The following is a 19,539-nucleotide window of genomic DNA, read 5'->3' on the forward strand; positions in this document are numbered from 1 at the left end:
AATAAGATCTTCCCTGGATTTTGAGTGAGTAGCATGACGGTTTCTTGCATCTGCATGGGAGATGTTTTTAAGTTTGTTGTCTTCTAATCCAAGTTTAAAACAAATGTCTGAGTTGTTGAAAGGATGTTGGACTCTAGATGTTGTTATGCACTAAACTGATTCCAAATGGTGGCTTCAGTCATCACCAGCATGAGTTTTTCCCTACTTGTGCTATCAGTGTAAGTGTGTGCATGCTGGTATGTGTTTGACTCCACCTGGAGACAGAAACATGACGGTGTGTTTTCTCTACAGCCTTTAGAGTACTCTAGTTACCGCTCCAGCTCCAGAGCCTCCAGCAGGGCCAGTTCAGCCCGTGCCAGCCCAGTGGTGAGCCCCTCCCTCCTCCAGACAGCCTGCTTACTAACTCTGGAGTTTATAATGCATTAGCTCAGTGGTTCCCAACTCGTGGGTTGCAGTCCAAAAGTGGACTGCGGGTTCATTCTCAGTGGGTCACAAGCATTTGGGTCATCTTCTTCAAAAAAAATCTTTGAGATACAGCTACTTCCCATTTTTATTTTGAAGTGGGATTTTCCCGCTTTACAGTACAAGTAACCTATCAATGCTGGCTTTGTGGGTCATGTGACCTGCTCCTTGCACGTCTGTTGATGGTAGCAGAAGAAGAAGCTTACTGATCAACAGGCTGAGCAAAACTGACACCGAATATATTCAGCAAAACATTTTATGCAGTGAACACCTGGTTTGCTCTTTGTATTAGTGCCTTTAATGTTTGTTTTAATGTTCGTTTTGAGCCCTAATTGCACTTTCTGTCAGTGCTTCATATTTTATTGATCTTTAAGCCTCAGTTGTACTTCATTATTTTTGTTTTCATATTGTGAATTAAAAATGAAGTTCAGTGGTTAGCATTGTACTCCTCACAGGTGCTGGGCGTTAGGTTGGTCGATGTTTGGACAATGACCTGATGTCTGAGGGAAAATCTGGCCCTGAGCCTAGACTGGTTGGGAACCACTGCATTAGCCCAGTTGTTGTTGTTTTTGTGCAATGCAGAACTGTGCAACCATCATGCACTCGCTCTGCAACAGCTGTTTATGGGTCATCCTGTGTCAAATCAGATAAGGTTGATGCAGCACCGTCTCAGATGTTGTTCACACCTTGTCTATATCATGAAAGAGTCCCAAAACCACGGCCTGTAAGATATTTCTGTTTTCATATTTTTTCAGCCTTTGATATTATTTCATTTTTATAGCCTCAAAAACACCTTATCTAGGAAGCTGTTTGGGCTTTAATATCTTGAAAAATGTAAACCTGAAATGGACGTTTTTCTGCCAAAGGTAAAATATCAAATCTGTGTCTATTTTTGCATGAAGGGAACATGGAAGGACACTGGTATTTTGTACACTAAATGACCATGTATTAAGCTATTTCCACATACATTTTCATGTTCCTACTAGCTACCCCACATACTATTTTAGTCCTATGAAAATGAGCCACATCTTGTTTTATCATAATATCATCATGTCCATTAGTGGTAGAGACCTCAGGCATGGGCACAAAATGAATAAAAGAATGTATTTGAAGAAAAAAATAATGATTGATACCATATGGGTGCAAAAAATGGGTTTATAGTACCCTCAATATCACTCTCGTTTAGGAATTCTGCACTTTTTTTTCCAAATCTAGGGCCTTATAGAAAATCAACAGGCATGCAGTATAAACTTTTAATGGTTCAGTCATATTTAGAACATGTTTATCTTCCACCCTACAAAGTTTGGTGAGGCTAGGAATAATACTTTTCAAGATATTAATGCCCAAACATGGCTCCCAGATGAGGCGTTTTTGAGAGTGTAAAAAAATGTAAAAAAGGCCGAAAAAATATAAAAACATTGGAATTGACCAAAAATATTTTAAATGCCTTAGTTTTGGGACACAAACATTATACAGACAAACTTTAAACAAAATGTGAGACGGTGTTGCAACCACTTCCCTGGACTCTGTCTGATATGACACAGAATGACCTTTATGAAACAGCGATTGACTTCAGAGGAATAACTACATAAATAGACTGTGTTCAATCTGGGTGTTACAGTGACTCACTGTTGGCGCGGTTTGCAGATTTTGGGAACATGAAAACATTATTTGTTCGGTCTGAAAAATAGCAGCAGGTATTTGCTGGTGGACCTGTATAGCTCAGTGGTTACAGCATGTTAAAAACATATTGTAATGTTAGTGAGCCATAAATAGAACCTCAGTCCACCAATGAACTCCCTGCGAATCAGTCGGGTTGAGAAAATCACATTAATGCCTGAAAGGTAAGTGTGAAAGTGTGAATCCAGTTCACTGAGTTTTCAAGGAGTTGATCAGAGCCATCTGTCACCAGCCTGCATCACCTCAGAGACGACTTCAGTTGTGACTTGTTAGTCACATAAACACCTTTTGGATTTAAATGCAAATTGAAAAGGAAGTTTATGAAGCAGTGTGCAGACATCAGAATAAATCTTGCAGTAAATCTTGTATCTTATAACAATAATGTTGCTGTGATGTCTCTAATTGATAAGGAATCACCATGAATCAGAATTCTGATTAATCCTCCACTCCACTATATTCCTGTTTATGGACAACATCATGAAAATTAATCTATAAGATGCATTTATTCCCGATTTGCTGCTGGGCCAACACTGTTAATTCATACATGCGTATTATAAAGTTGTTTTTCTTTCTCTCTCTATGTGGGAAAATGCTAAATATAGGTTTGAACATGTGCTTGTGTTTGGTTTCTGCTGGTGTGGCAGCTCATGAATGCAATAAAACTGGAGTGTTAATCTGCATTAAGAAACATAAAGAAGCAAAGAGTAGAGATGAAGATGATTTAAACCTTCATCAGTCATTTTAGTCCATCAGAGCACCAATTATGCACTAATTACTACTTTCTACTGTCTGAACTTCTTTCTCTAACTGGCTGATGTTGTCGTACTCCTGTGTGACTGGCTGCTTCTTCTTCTTCTTCTTCTTCTTCTGTTGTTCTGTTTCGCCCCCTGGTGGTCAATGTAGGACAACTGCAGCTCTGTTGCCAGTTTTTTGAGGAGCGCTGCCAGCAGCAGCTGCCTCCCCAGGGACCTGGACGATGTTACTATTCCTGACTTTTCTGATGTGAGTCGGTTTGCACCCGCAGGCCGTGATGTGAGTTCCTGCTTAGTTGCTTTTTTTTTTGTTGCCACCTGGTCCTTCGTTTCATGCACTTCACCCCGCAAGGATGGATTATTGTAGACTGGTTTGCGTCAGAGGTTAATTTGTGTGTTGACTGTGGAGACTTCCAGCTTGTCTTGTGACAGGATGTTTTTATGTGTGTGAAAGGGAATAAAACTTGCTTGAAGTGTTGTTTTGACACATAACCTGCTGTTGAATGGACCCGTCTGGTTCTACTCATATTGATTTCTGAAGTTTTGCTGGCTGTGAACTAATTATCTGCATGGTGTTGCATATTTAAATAAACTTGTGCCATTTCTTAACTTGGTGATGATCACTCTTGAATGCTTGGAGATATTGTTTCTCCTGCTGCTGTTTTGTTCGGAGGTGTTAAGGTAAATCTTCTTATCAGCGCTGAGCTGCCTGCAGTGAGGATTTCGGTACTTCCTTCCTTCCTCCAGACACACTGCCTCGTCTTGGCTCTGTGGCAACAACATCAGCCTGTGGTTGCTCTGACTGTATTTTTATTTGTCTCAACAGGTGGAAGACAGAGATTATCTTGAGAAGGTGAGCATGAAGAATAATGAAGAAGGGATTTTATAACATTTTGGAAGTTTTTTTGTACTTTTTATTGCATTAATTGCTAAAGAGTGATTTTCTCTCATTTCTCCTCAGGGGTCTCGAGCAGCTTCAGCCTTAACAGCAGCAACACTCACCTCTTTAGGTGGGACTTCCTCACGGAGAGGAAGTGGGGAAACAGCTTTAACTGTAGATGCTGAGACCTCCTTACGAGAAATCAAGGTAATGTTAAAAAGATGGAGCTTCGTAAAGACAGAGAGGATGTTTCCAGATGGATTATGGTTTTATTGTGACGCCCACACAGGAAGATTTTGATAAGACTATTATGAAAACAAGAGTTTAAAAAGACAGTCAGTCAAAAACAGGAATTTTAAGCTCAGTAGCACCAGTAATATTAAAAGAATGTCAAACTTCTGTGTATCATTGTTTCCACAATGAATCAAACATGTCAGCTCTGATTCATCAAGTCAAGCACTCGCTTTTCAGAAGAGAACTTCTGACTAAAATGTTTCTGATACCAATTTTAATACGTCTTATATTCTTATTTCTTAAATGTTTGTTTAGTTTCATCACTATTTATTTCAGTAAGTTACATTGATAGGTTCATGTACGACATAAAAGTTAAGGCTTTTTATCTTTTTCAATTTAAAATGTTCAAGACCAGATATATTATTTTGCTCCATCCAAAGATGGATAAACAATATTGATCATGAACTTATTATTGACCAGAAATGATGATGATTATTACTCATGTGGCCCCTTTTTCACAACAGATAACAGAGAAGTGTTCAGCTGTAAAACAAAACAGTCCTGCATCAGAGCAGCAGCTGTAGTGATCAGAGGATGAGGTCATTTCTCTAATGACAGTTTCTTCATTTAGACGACATGGGGCACAAATCTCACTTTCAAGGAATAAATGCAACTGATTCACTTCCTTCTGTTAAAACTTTTCTTGGGTGAAGTTCTTTGCTTTCCTCTCGTTTGTATTCTTTCTGCAAACACGTGTGTGTTGCTCCTCTCATTGTCCTGTCGCCGATATTTCTGCTTCACCTTTCCCGACGCTGTCACGCTGCTCTCCTCTGCTCACCGCTGCCGTACTGTTCACCAGGAGATTCATGAACTGAAGGATCAGATTCAAGATGTGGAAACCAAGTACACTCAGAACCTAAAAGAAGCCAAGGTATAAGCCTGAGAACCTTACAGACTCAACCCTACTCCAGACTGTTTGCTAATGGGTTTGCTGCCCCCTAACTTATACTGGTTATTGTTGACCAGTGTATCTCAAAAAGGGTCAAACATGCACATTATTAACCAACTCACTGTTATACACTGTCACTACAGACCAATAAACAACTCATAATTCAATAACTCTAAAAGGTTTAGAATTGAAACTGGAATTGGAAAGTGAAACAGTCCCAACTATAAAAAAAACTTTCCTCTCATTATCTTTTGGAGTAATACTCGTGCTTCAGGCCCAGCACACAAATATTTAGATGCACTGACAGCAGTATGAGGAAGATGTTTTCTAATTTGTGCATGAACTTGCAAACTGACAATCTAACAGGCAATGTTGCATCTGCATGTTGCTGTCTTTCTTCATTTTTGTGTGTGTGTGTTTTGGCCTTTACTCAACTTTCTACTTACCAGCATTTACAGTTGTGATTTACAGATAACTATACAGGTTTGACTTCTAAATACTTTCTTACGTTGTGTGGACTTTCTACTTGCTTCATCTATCTCGTAATCCAAACATGTATTTGATAGAGGGAAGTATGACTCTTCTGTTTTGAGTGCATGTGGTATCTGAGCATGCATCTGTTTATATTGTTTATATTCTGTATGTGTCATGACATCAGGGTGCATTAGCTGAAGTGGAGGAGAAGTACCGTAAGGCCATGGTGTCCAACGCACAGCTGGACAATGAGAAAAACAACCTGATGTACCAGGTGGACACACTCAAGGACTCGCTCATGGAGCTGGAGGAACTGCTGTCTGAGTCACGTCGGGGATATGATGAGAAAGTCAAGGTACAGTGTGCGATGATACTCTTTAAAACTGGACAGAGAGACAGAAAGAAATGATAGGAGACATGAATGACTTATATCGGAAATATGTTTGATTAATAAACCATCAATATATCAATTCATAGATCAATATGAAGGTGTTGCTCTGTTGAGAAATATAAATTAACATGTAGTGGCTTATAAGGTCACACTTTTCCTTGTTAAATGCCGCTGACGTCTGTTCAAACACTGGAAGTGACACATTTTACAGCATATTTCTAACATCAAAATCAATCATAAGTCCGTTAATATTGTTCTTTGCTTGTTTTGCAGTGATTGATTCACATAAGCTGGCTTCCACAACAACTCGGCCATCTTTATATAATAATAATAATATTTGTTTATGGAGCACAAAACCCACATTACAAAGTGCTTCACAAAAGGCAGAAAATTTATATCAACAAATTATGAAATCATGAGTATTAATGATAAAACAGATAAACCAAATCCTGTGACGCTAAGTAAGATAAAAGAAAATTTACAAAATGTTTACAGTGAACATCACTGCTCTGCAGAGGCCTACACACGTCTGGATCTTCTGCTTTCCATAAAACCATTAGAAGAATAACAAACATGCAGAGATTTGATACTTGTTTGAGCACATAGTCCTGCCTTTTATCTATAGTTACTTTATTATTACATTGTAAGCAGATGTGAGTAGAATGAAACACAGATTCAATAAAACTTCTACGTCCCAAATTCAAAGGATAATGTGACTTTAGTCATACATGGATTACAAACGTTGCATTATAGTTGGTTCAACAAGGACGAGGTTTCAAAACACTTTTCTTCAAGCAGCTATAATCAATATTTATTATTATAACAATGTATGAAATGACAATGTGTATCGTGTTAGGCATCGCTCATAGTGATGAACCTGCAGAGAATTATCAGCAGCTCTCTAGCTCTCAGCTTTACGGAGCTTTATAGCAAGTTTCAGCTCATTGTTTAGATGTCTGGCACCAACTTTACTGATTCGGTTCACTGTCGGCGCTCTCAAAGCTTCGTTTTGGGCTGCAGCAGGCAGCTGTTTTCAGAGAAAAGGCTCTAAAAATTCACTGTACACTACCTGCTCAGCACCAAACATCAAACTAGCTGGTGAACGTAGTGGAGCATTCAGCAGCTAAAGAGCCAGATATTTCCCTCAGGGGTTGGTAACAGAGCTAATAGAGAGTGAATATTGGACTCAAATTCACCGGGCGGATGTTGCTCCTTAACTGCTGGATGCAGAAATAAGCAACTGTTTGCTAACAAGTTCAACATATCAACTTAAAAGGTGAAGATATGACAGTGTTGATTCAACTTGATTGAATAACATTCTCACAATGACAACTGTTGGATCAGACAGGACCAGGTGAAGACATCACACATGACAACGACAGACATTGGTTTCCTGTACTGTTTTTGGGTGGGCTGTCATGAGATTGATGCTCAAGATGAAAACAAACAAGCTTTCTCTTGTTCCCTACAGGAATATGAGCGAGAGAAACATGCCCACACTGTGCTTCAGTTCCAGTTCAACGAAATGAAAGAGACGCTAAAACAAAGTGAAGAGCTGCTAAATGTGAGTATTTTTCCCATGGTGTGAATGTGTGTCACTATGAGACAAACAAAGCCTCACCTGACTTAGTTATTTACAAAAAAAACAAACCTCAGGAACGCTGCATGTCGGGCACATTTCACAACTTTCTTTTCACACACAGTAAAGACTCACACTGCTTTTCCCTTTTTGCAGTCTTACTCTCTTCCCCTTCAAACTTTTTTTTCCCCTTTTCCTGCTGTGTAGGAGATCCGTCAGCTTCGTATGAAACAGGAAGGTTTTGATAGAGAGATATCTGACCTACAGGAGACGGTGGAGTGGAAGGATAAAAAAATCGGGGTACGGCTTTATGAGCCCTGATGCAGCAAGTTTTATTAATTTAATCACGTTCAACATTTACTTTGACTGACATGAATTCAGTATCTCCTTTGCATGAAACTGCTTATACTTTCACTTCTTCTTGTGCACTTTTCTTTTCACTCTTCTTCTTTTGCACTCTGCCACTTGGGGGCTCCGCTCAGGCCTTAGAGCGACAGAAAGAATACACAGATGCGATCCGAATCGAGCGAGATGAGCTCAGAGAGGAGGTGGTGAAGCTGAAAGACATTCTGAAGGTACTCGGTCAAGTGTGTGGATGCTTATTTCTCCTGTGATTCAAACGACATTAATCAAACTCCAAGTTAAGTCTGTGTGTTTGGTTTTTGAAGCAAATGTGCGTGAAACTTTTAATTAAGCTAGAAAGTATTTGCTTCAGTGAATGTGTGATCTTAATCATGCTTACAGTGCAAATATGCCCCAGATCTGCCTTTTTACCATTGTTTTAAATGTTATTTTTGGACATGTTATTAGATTTTTGCTTTACTTTTTTGCAAATGACTTTTATGGGTGTTTTTTTCCCCCCAAAATCAAATAAACTGCATTTATATTACAACTTTTTTAAGGTGTGTGATCTTATAGAGCTTACATTTGAGGTTCTATTTTGTCCAGAAACATGGAATAGTTTTGGGACCTGATCTGAACGTCAATGGGGACGTCGATGAGACGGTAACCGATGGGACCTCCGATGGAGACTCTGCTGCCCAACCGGCTCAGGATTCCCAGACCTCCCAGCCAGAGGGGAACAGCATGCTCGGTAAACACACTGTGAAAACAACTTCCTTTCTTCTTCCTGCATGGCTCAGCATGAAAATAACTGAAGACTTTCATTCCAAAATGTTTCAGATTAGTGTTGAGACAGAAAATAAATCAATAATCATTAAATCTTGAGTCGTAAGATTACATTTTTTTTCCCGATACATGTCTGAATTTTCAAAAAGTGAATATCTCGATGATTTTGGATTGAACTCTTCAGTTTTGCATATTGTTCATCACTTTAACTCTGATTTGCACTAACCTTGCACTAACTTATTGTCAATAAATCTCATGCGCAGAGCCAAACCAACAATGAATTGATCTACATATGAGTATTGTGTGTGTATCCGAAGTCTGATATGTCTTATTCCTCTGTGCCGTAGACCTCCACTATTATGAGCCACACAGCTGCACTGTGTTACATGTCATGCGCAGGAACACGGTTCAGTTTATAGAGCTTCGCTACCTTGTTGACTTTGTACTGAAGTTCTTTGAGAAATTTATAATGTAGTACAAAGTTGAGGTTGTGATACAGAAGATAACAAGCTAGTGATGCTCTGTAAACTGAACCACGTTCCAACACATGCTCAGTGGCATCTTACAAGGAGCTCCTCTCTTATCTAGTCTTTGGAGCCGTGCCCTTTGTGGCAAAGAAACATGTCACCCAGTGCAGCATTGATGTGTTTTTAATAGTCTTTGGGCAACAACGGAGGTCTACAGCACAAAGGAATAAGATATATCAGGCTTTGGATACACAAACAATACTAGTAGGATGAGTTGGTTTGGCTCTGCACATGAGATTTGATTACAATAAGAAAAATATAGAAAATCACCAGCCTTATCCTTTTAAGCAACATCTACTGCATATCTTGCTTTCCTGTAGAAACATTAACAATCAGCAAAGACTCACTTTGTCTTCATCACTAATGTTTGTTATTTTTTCTCTCACACCGTTTTCATCATTTCAACTTACATCTTAGTCAAAATAAACTGTGTTTATGTGGGAGTTGACAGGTATCTTGTGGCACAGTGATTTGATTAAATGGTATAAATCATTAATTTGAAGGTTCTTTTTCAAAGTAGACACTAAAACTTGCATTGATATACTGAAATCATACTTTTTTTTTTTCTTTGTGAAAACCACCAGTATCGTGATTTCAAGACTTAAGACTTACTTTTCTCAAGCCGGCGGCCTCTCGCTTCTCCTCTTTCGCGTTGATGTACTTGGGACCAAGAACTTTCGGTGTTCCTCCTGCCTTTCTTCTACTTTTTCCTCTCGTGCTTCTCTTGGTCATCTTGGCTCTGTGCTTCTCTTTCTGGCCACTGAATCAATCAGGTGTTCTGCCTTACTTTACCTTGACTTCTGCTATTACACTTTCTGCTGAAGGTTACACTTTTTAAAAATCATATCTTCTATCACCGTCTGCTCTTCATGATCTCTCAGGCAGCACAGAGGAGACTCAGTTGAGAAGTAGCGGAGAGGAAGAGGTGGATCCAGAGAAGCATCAAGAAATTCTTGAGGAAGCAGAAAAGAATCATTTGAGCTCTGACATGCTCTGTAATGTGTCCGCTGTGGAAACATCAAGCAAAGAACAGCCGACAGAAGAGCAACAGACATGCTTACCCACAGAGGAAGACAGTGTTGGAGAAACTGAAAGCAACGATTTACAAGTTGACATTAATAAAAATCCAATCACAGAAGCCAAAGATGTAATCGTTTGCAGCCCTGAGTCTCAAGAGATTGTAACAAGTCCTGAGGAAAATGTTGCAGGAACAGAAATGCTTAAGGGGGGAGATTTAGGGGAGACAAGCAACCCAGATTTAGGAGAGACAGGAACTGACAGTGTCGACGCACATGGTGCTGACGTTAGAGAGACGAGTAACAACCTTGCTGAAGTGCAAGAAAACAAACAGGAAGAAGTTGAGGAAAGTAATTTGAGAAATACAGAATCATGCCCTCAGCAAAAAGTCACAGAAGATGTTATGAAAGAACCTGATGAGTCCATCCAAGATGTATCAAACACTGAACCCCATCAAGAGCCTGAGAATGCTGAAGATGCAGAGAATGACGAGGCAGACGAAATATTAAATAAATCTCAAGCTCAGGGAGCTACCGCTTCTGGGAAAAAGAAAAAAAGGAAGAAGAGAGGCAAAAAGAAAGGAGGAAATGAGGAAAAAAAGCAACAAAAAGATGCAAAGGAGGAAAACGGGAATGATAAAGAAAACGGCAAAACAAAAAAAGACGTCAAATTGGCTGCAAGAAATAACGGGTCAACAACAGAACCTGATAATGATGTTTCTGTCACTGAAACCCTCAAAGAATCAAAGACGGATGAAGTTATGAATGATGCCATAGAAGAAGTAAAGCCCACTGAAACCCTTTCTCACGTTGAAACTCTCCAAGAATCAAGAGGTGATGATGTTACGGGTGAACAGAAGGAGGAACAAAGTCTGGAAACTGAGACAGTAGACGTAACAGAGGCAGTGGCGCCCACTGAAAATGTTTGTCTCACTGAAACGCCCAATGAATCCAGAACAGATCACGTTAAGGATGAGCAGGACATGGAGCAAACTTCAGAAACAGAGAAAGTAGAAGAAGTGGAATCTAAAACGAATCCTGATACGGAGGCATCTGATCTTATTGACAACTCCAAAGGTACCGAGAGCACTGATGGCCTCAACAAAGAATGTACTTCTAGTGTAGATAACTCTAAAAGTGGAGACATCACAACCGAAGGCGACGTCCATACTGAATCAGGAATTGTTAATAAGGAAGAGGATGATGAGATGAAATCTGAACGCACAACTGAAAACCCTGAAAACACAAACTGTAATGAAGATACTGAAGCTGAATCACATGTTCCAAGCAATGACGACGCTACCGTTGACAAATCTGAACGCACAAACGATACTGAGACTGTGGATAACACGTCTGTTTCTGATAAAAGTCCTGAAGAGGCAACTGAGACTGCCAAAGATGATGAGGAGCCAGGAGCAGAGACTCACCAAGAATCCATTTCTCCCAGTCAGGATGATGACAAATCAGAAAAGGAGGAGCTGAGTGAAGAATTGAGGGAATCTGAGGATTTAGTGGAGCCAGACAACTCTTCACACGATGAAAAAAGTGATAACGTATCAATAACGAAACATACTGATGCCCTTGAAACTGAAAAAAGCTGTTTGGAGACTGCGGCTCAGGCTGAACAGCTGGATAATGTAGAAAGCCAAACGGTAGAGTGTGCGGATCAGGTTGATGAATCAAACATGGAAGTGTCCTCAGAAACAGAACAGATCAATACCAGTGAGATAATAAAGACACCAGACTCTCCAAAAGAAGCTACTGAGGTCGCTTCCTTAATCGAGCAGGACCAAAACAATGAAGAATCAGCTTCTGCAGAAGATCCTGAACATAAAATCAGTCAAAATGACCAGGAAAGTGAGAAATGTCAGCAGGAATCCAGCAAAGAAAAAACTGAGGATGATAATTCACCTCAACCCACCCAGCAGGAAATTGATGAAGAGGACGGTGATGACGACGAAGGGCAGTCTTTTGACTTTGATGACATGGATATAGAGGCGGCTATAGACATGAATTCCCCTAAAGAACCAGAACAGGAAGGAGTTGAGGAGGGTGTTGAAGTCAATTCAGATGAGAGCAACGATGGTAGTTCAAATGAAAAAACACAAGACGAGCCGGTCGATAGCAAAGACGAGAAGTGTACGGTTGACCAGGTAGATGCACCAGATAAAGAGTCTGATACTAAACCTCAAGACGACCAAAACTCATCGGCTCACGAGGAAACCGCGTCTGAAAACGTGGAAAACGAGCCGCAGGAGAACGTAGGTGTAGCAGATGTAAAGGAAGAGGACGCTGTTGTAGAAAGCAACAGCGCAGAAGACGTGAACCAGGCGATGTCTTCATCAGTGGAGGAAGGATTAGATGCCATTAAACACGAAATGCAGGGTGAAGATTTACCAAAGAGTGAAGACCAAGGGGGCGACAACAAAGAGCCTCCACCTTCGGGGAAAGACGTGAAAAAGAACGGCAAGAAAGGCAAAGCCAAGGGCAAAGAGGAATGTAAGATGTCTTAGCTTATACAGTTATGGTATATATATAGTTTAGATATATATTATTTGATTCACCGTCTACTTTTTTTTTGCTTAGCTGTTTACAAAGTGGTAAAATAAATGTCAAAGCACTTTGATTACTGTCCCAAATTAACATTGATGTAAGTATATGTATATTATTTTTAAATTAAATACATGAAAACAATCCATGGTCAAAAAAAACACCTATTTTCACTGAGGTCATGTGTGTGAAGAATTGAATTTGTGGAGAGATGATGATGTAAATTGCGAGGTAACCGTAGATTTTACTATTGGACCTGTTGACAATATAAGGAGATAAAACTTAACTTGATACTGTAAGTCGGGTAACATTTATTTTGTCATTGATGCACATTTATCATGCTGCTTGTAATGTTTCATTGATACTGTTTCTCTGTGACTGCATCACAGAACATTTGTTGTGCTACAATTCCAGGAACTCATTCATATATTCATTTATTCATGTCATAGGGGATCAATAAATAAAACAAACTGTTCATTGGAAATTATGATGAAGACTTTACTTTTAACTAGCTTCTACATGCACTAGCTGTTCTGTTCATGGTTCAAATTAAACATGCTTGGAAACGCTGTTGTTTAAGTTCAACAAAGCCATTTTTCACCTTTAGAGGACTGTAAATCCTAAAGCACATAAATGTTTGATAAATGTATGTTGCATTTTGTTGCACTTGAATGGAAAAGATGAATGTGGCCGTCTACAATGAAATGACAATAAACACCCTGCTGTTACAGTTTGTCATTTTGATCTGATTGCATTTTTCTTTATTTCTTTTTTTTTTTTTAATTCTTGAATTATGTAATGGAAAGCAAGACATCATAACATCACAACAAATCATCTCATCCTGATTAACGATTAACCAATCAACAGAAAATTAATCAACTATTTTGATAAGTTAATTGTTTTAAGTCATTTTTTAAGGAGACATATCACACTTTTTGTGATTTTAAGTTATTTTTATACTGTTATAATATCGGATGTCTGTTAAACATGGTCAAAGGTCCAAAATTTGAGGTGAACAAATGTAAAAATTCTCCCTGAAAATAAAAAGTCAGCCTTCTCTAAACACTCTGTTTGCAAAGTTTCCTCTACTTCCTTCTCGTGATGACATCAGAGTGTTCGTGCGTGCCCACATGCGGTCGTCCGTTCTGTAGCCTTTGTTTGGCACTAAGATTTGTTCACGTTCTCCACTCGCACATTTCGGCTCCAACATGTACGGATGTATTTGAGAAGTTGATATTTCAAGTAAAGAACAAGAAAAAGCAGTGCAATCCTGCTACTACTGTTTGTTTACGTAGCCTCCCAAGCCTCCGAGAGGCAGCTTCTGGGAGCTGACCAATCAGAACACAGTGGACTCATCAGGAGGCGGGCCTTAAAGAGACAGGATCTAAAACTACCTGTTTCAGACAGAGGCTGAAATTAGGGGCTGCATAAAGGGCCAGTATATGATATATGAGTTTTTTAAACTGTAAATCATGCGAAGATATTCCAGCAGAGCCCCAGAATAAAAATGTAGACCTGGAAATGCATGTGATACATCCCCTTTAAGAAAAAGTGCCCTAATTCTCTGACTCCAGTTTCTCAAACATGAATATTTTCTTTCTTTGGTCGTCTATGATAATAAATTGAATATTTTTGAGTTGTGGACTGTTGGTTGGGACAAAAGAAGACATTTGCAGGTGTCACCTTGGCCTTTAGGAATCAATAATCAACATTTTTCATCATTTTCTAACATTTTATAGGCCAAACGACAGTTTAATCTGTAATAATCGTTAGTTGCAGCCCTAATCCAGATCAAACTCCACTCATGGTTCACCTCTTTTTTCATTCAGCACATTTACCTCCTTATTTGGTCACATAGTGTGAACGTAGTCCCTACGTGCTGTGTGCCCTTGCATTGACCCTCTGGTCCACAGTTTTTGCATGCTAACTTTCCCCCCTCACACTCCACTCCATCACTCCCTCATGGATGCCTGCTCTGTTGCATGCATCAACCTCCCACCCTGACCCAGCCCCCTCCCACCATCTCCCTGGCTCCTCACACCCCTGGTATGTTAACTTATTTTTTCTTTTTAAAGACCAACAGTAACAGTTTTGATTATTGTTGTTAAAATCTGTATTGTATTATGGCATTGTGATGCATGACGACCCATTTGCATTATTATATGTGACCAAGACTTAGATGTGAATTAAGCTTTTCTGAGATGTGAATTGTTTTTTCCTCAAACATGTGCTTTGTCTTACAGAGATTCGCCTGAGGAAATTGGTGGATGAGCGTGAAAAAATGATAGAACAGGTGAGTCTGTGGTTCGTCTGTAGTTTATTTCCAGTTGAAACGTAGTCCTACAGTGAAAATTTACATTAAGAAGCAAAGTGGTGTATCAAAAGAGAGATCTTTTGAACACATACAGTAGTTTACTTTGAGTCAATCCCACTTATAATCAGTCCTGCTGCTGTAAATACTCACTAGAGCACCAAACATGCTGAAAATAGTCCCCAACAAATGTTACACTTGCTAAAAACTACAGTGCTCAGCTTTTTTAGGAAATTACTTTTTTTTTAATTGAACCAGTATATTAGTGATCTGTTTTTAAAGCTGCATTTATCAATATTTTTATACAAACATTAGATTCAACTAGTTATCACCATTATCCATGTCTCCCGCTCTCTATGACAGCAGACTTTTCACTCCGCCTTCGTTGCTGTTTGGAGCAACTCTGGACACTGTTGTGACAACACATCATATGAACTAGTTCTGATTGCACACTAACTAACCCTCATGGAGCTTTTCTGCTGTTTTTAGATTTGACCATCATCATAACATGCACAAAAACATTCTCAGCTGTGTCCTGGTGAATGTGAGCTGTCACGTGTTCCTCATGGAGACTGTGGATGTTGTAGCCGAGTGTGTTACTCATCAGCTGATGTGTTACAGGTAAAGAAGCTAAAGTCTCAGCTGGAACAGAAGACGCAGAGAAACGGCACAGAGAGCGGTTCGAACCCAGACGGTGAAATCGTTGAAAACGGCAACGATGCCAACATAATAGAAGTGCAGAGTAAGTTCGTACTCTAAGCACAGAAGCAGTCCTGTGGAAGTTTGCTACTTTAAAATAGGCTCATAATTTTTCAAGTGTGTCTTAAAACAACAGTCAGGAAAGAGGTTTTCCTCGCTGTAATCATTCTTCCTGTTCATACTGGCTATTAAAAGATCTCCTTCAAATGTGTTTTCAATGTAAGTGATGGAGGCCAAAATCCACAATGTGTCCACACAGTCATTGAAAAGTTGATGTGAAGCTTAACTGAGGCTTCAACAGTCTGAGTTAGTCATATCAAGAGGATATCTGACACATTTACAGTCTTTTTAGCATCAAATTCCCTTTTTGTGTTTCCTCGGACAGTGTTTCCCTGTTGAGCTGCAGTGGAAGTATAGTAACAAAAAGAGGAACTTTGGCACTAAAAAGACTGTAACTTTGAAAGATATCTACTTGATTTGACTTATTTGGACGCTGAAGCTTCATATTAGCTTCAGATAAACTTTTAAATACATTTTTGCACAGAAGGAGGACTGTGGATTTAGTCTCCCATCACTTACATTGTAGGTGCATCATGAAGGGATCTTCTAATGGTCAGTATGAACAGGAAGAATGATTACAGCAAGAAAAACATGTGTCAATGTTTATTTGGGCTCCTGACTGTTGTTTTAAGACAACTCAAGATTAATTTTGCTTTTGCTCTTTCTTTTTTTTTCAGGAGATTCCAACAGACAAATAAGTGAGATGAAGTTCAAACTAGTGAAGGCAGAGCAAGAAGTGACTGCTTTAGAACAAAATGTAAGCTAAGATAAGACTATAAATTCATAGCACACTTGAAAACATGAAAATATGTTCAGTTAAGAAGTCAATTTCTTTGGTTTCCAGGTGACCAGACTTGAGGGTCAGGTGACGCGCTACAAGTCTGCATCAGAGAACTCGGAGAAAGTGGAGGACGAGCTAAAAGCAGAGAAACGGAAACTACAGAGAGAGGTGTAGTGTTGTTTTTTTTATGCTGCAAAGATTAACAGAGAGCATATTTAACAGGTTGTTTAATTTGCAATATCTTTTCTCTTCTTCTTCTTCTTCTCTCCATCTGACCCAACAGTTGCGGTCAGCACTGGACAAGATCGATGAACTCGAGTCAAACAACAGCCACCTCTCTAAACGACTGGAGAAGATGAAGTCGAGTCGCGGCATGGCACAGACTCCATAGCAATATACACCTCCTCTGTATCCAAGACTGGCTGATCACTTGGAAAAGAGAACATCTGCTTGAGAGCAACCTTAAGAGAAAAAAAAAAGGAGAAAAAAAAAAAATCAAGAAACTTAGTTATCATATCCACAGAATAGAGAACACAAACAAGCAATGTGCCATTTCTTTGTCTATTTTCTGTCTGATGATGAGAATGCCGCTTTGCTTTGTGCACACATGAAGTTCATGAAAACGAAGGGAAGCGGATGCTTGTGTACTTCAAGACTTTGGTTGAAACTCTGAAGTTTAGCAGCACTCATGGCTGAAGGAGAAGGGCCACATGGAAAGTCCTGGGACTGCACAGCACCAAGACAAAAAAAAAAAGACTTCTCTGTTAAGTTTTAGCGAGAGACAAAACGTTGCACTGCCCTCTTTCTGCTGCCTCTCGTCAAGATTCAAGATATTTTACTTGCCTTGCTCACACGGAGTGCAGAGACATTCAAGAAAAGACAGAACACGGTGCAGTGATCAGTACCAACGTCCACCATATGGCCCAAGACTGTTACCTTCAGAGGGCATGAGTGCTTTGTGTGTGTTTGTGAATGAAAGAGAACATTTATGTGTATTTTTTTTCCTCGTCTGACCTTTTCCTCATTTGCATCCAAAGCCAAACTATTTTTAAAGACTTACAAATGTGCAGATGTGTTTTTAGGGAGCACCCCCCCCAACACAGTATAACCATCACAGTCAACAAATCACCAGCTTTCAATACAGTTGCTAAGTGGGAGCTTCCCCTCTCTATATTCCCATTTCAACATCTTTCTTTAAACGATATCCTCAATATTACTGAACATAGAAACACAGGACTCTCCCGGGTAATGTAACGATCCTATGGGATTATAATATGACCACTGATTTCAGTTATTTTAACTCAGTTTACAAGCAGCAACGTTTTATCTATGATTTTGAGGCTAAGACTACAATACCCATGAGCCTCGACCGGCGTAGCTATGAGGTTGTAAACAATAGACATAGCTGTTGTTTTCACCCAGAAGTGACCCAGAAATTAATTATTCTGTCTTCTGTTAGCGGTGCACCTGACTGAATTTTAAGATCAGTGATTGGCTGGTCTCTTGCTGAATGCACCTTGGGAGTCGTAGTTAACTTTTACCCGGAAATTTCTGTCTTGTACCTTTAACTTTTTATCAAAGAAGCAGATAATTTCTGATGCAGTTGCGCTAACTGTGAGTCACGTAATGTTGTCTATGGAAAAAAATGAAAGAGGCTTTTACTTCCTGAAGCAGGGCTCCCACTTTGCAACTCTATTGTAGTTCCTTTATATTTATGTAGCTAGCAGCCTGATGCAGGTAATTGAATGTTGAACAGCTGATGCCCAACAACAGCTTGACCCACAGCGTGTAACCTTCCTTCCACTAAGATACAATAATATTTTCGAGCTTTTTCCTGCTTCGTATCACTGGTTTGCTTTTGTGCACACACTTAATTGCTGAGACTTAAGAAATGTGACAACAGGGACTCAAAGCGGTGAAAGCAGGAGACACTGAACACACTGGGGAGATGCTGCTTCACTGTTTACAAAGCTTTAAAATGTTTGTAAGGAAACATAAAGAACTGTAATCTTTGTGCAATAAAATTTCAAACCATATTGTATCTGCATGTGTGCATTTTAGTCCTGGACTCATAAACCTGTGACTTATTGTAAGGTTGATACTCCACATATCAAGCTTTATTCCACAAATGTTCTCAGCCGTCTTTACTTCATCAAGGTTGTTGCTTGTTCTGGAGCTTTTGACCATGTTACACAGTCCTCATCCACAGATGTATGGAACTGTAGATGTTCAAACCGTCAGGGATTCTCAGCGCTTTAACAGATCCTTGTCTATGTTTGCTTAAAAGTTGACAACTGAGCAAACTCCATCTGCTGATGAAGGCCGTGTGATATGGTTGAAAGCTCTGGGACAAGCTAGTGAGTGGACCTTGAGTCGAGATTATTTTGTCAATATCTGAGGTTGTTTCCAGTTTCATGTGAAGTCAAACGTAAATCACCATAAATCCTACAGTATATATAATCATTAAAACTGTTTATCTTAGAGGATAAATTATTTACTCTTGGTGGATAAAAATAGTTTTCAAGAAAAATATAAATGTTCTAAATCCACCAGTATGTTAATGGAGTCTTCAAATCTTGAAAGATAAGTTGTTTCTCTGGAGCACTTTATATCTGAGTTAAAAGATTTTGGAGGAGTTCACTGATTTACATTTGTTTTCAAAAAATGGTAATTTTTTTGAGAAAACTGAAAACCGACTGTTGATTGACTTAGACCTTAGTTCATGCTTTCCTTAAGTGTTAAAAACCCAAACAGGTGTTTTCAGTTCCTCTGGCTGATTACATCTCTGCACATGTTGAAGTTGGATGGAGCTACGAGGTCATTAAAACTTCACGAGCCAATAAGAACGTTAAAGGTGAAGTTTCTCCCACTTTAACAGGTGCAACAAAACAAATGGAAGGTCAGAAGTGTCAAACACTGTGTTTGAATGAGGAGCCTAATAAGGCAAAATAAACTCGTGTTGAGCCAGAGATGTGTAGTTCTGAAAATTAGTGAAGCATAGACAGCTCTTTGACATGTTAACATGATAATAATACTGTTATCATATGAATAATCAATGCATTTTTA

At 39.3% G+C, this 19,539-nt stretch overlaps 1 protein-coding gene across 10 annotated transcripts in view; it reads left to right on the top strand.

The window, feature by feature from the left end:
• The window catches only part of lrrfip1a (leucine rich repeat (in FLII) interacting protein 1a), a 55,003-nt gene extending 36,494 nt beyond the window's left edge, over window positions 1-18,509 (top strand). For 5 of the 10 annotated variants that reach the window (XM_042425953.1, XM_042425954.1, XM_042425955.1 and 2 more), the window contains 11 exons: window positions 292-366; window positions 3,046-3,144; window positions 3,721-3,747; window positions 3,856-3,981; window positions 4,868-4,939; window positions 5,616-5,786; window positions 7,294-7,386; window positions 7,609-7,701; window positions 7,884-7,976; window positions 8,350-8,494; window positions 9,938-13,366. In XM_042425953.1, the coding sequence (XP_042281887.1) occupies window positions 292-366; window positions 3,046-3,144; window positions 3,721-3,747; window positions 3,856-3,981; window positions 4,868-4,939; window positions 5,616-5,786; window positions 7,294-7,386; window positions 7,609-7,701; window positions 7,884-7,976; window positions 8,350-8,494; window positions 9,938-12,585 (3,642 nt within the window). In that variant the 3' untranslated portion in view covers window positions 12,586-13,366. Of the gene's footprint in view, window positions 1-291; window positions 367-3,045; window positions 3,145-3,720; window positions 3,748-3,855; window positions 3,982-4,867; window positions 4,940-5,615; window positions 5,787-7,293; window positions 7,387-7,608; window positions 7,702-7,883; window positions 7,977-8,349; window positions 8,495-9,937; window positions 13,367-14,865; window positions 14,916-15,554; window positions 15,676-16,369; window positions 16,450-16,536; window positions 16,642-16,756 lie in introns of those variants that run through there. The other 5 variants (XM_042425960.1, XM_042425961.1, XM_042425962.1 and 2 more) reach the window with 4 other exon arrangements.
• Window positions 18,510-19,539: the final 1,030 nt, after the last annotated feature.

Source organism: Thunnus maccoyii, chromosome 11 (genome assembly GCF_910596095.1).
Source record: "Thunnus maccoyii chromosome 11, fThuMac1.1, whole genome shotgun sequence".
Taxonomy (NCBI): Eukaryota; Metazoa; Chordata; class Actinopteri; order Scombriformes; family Scombridae; genus Thunnus; species Thunnus maccoyii.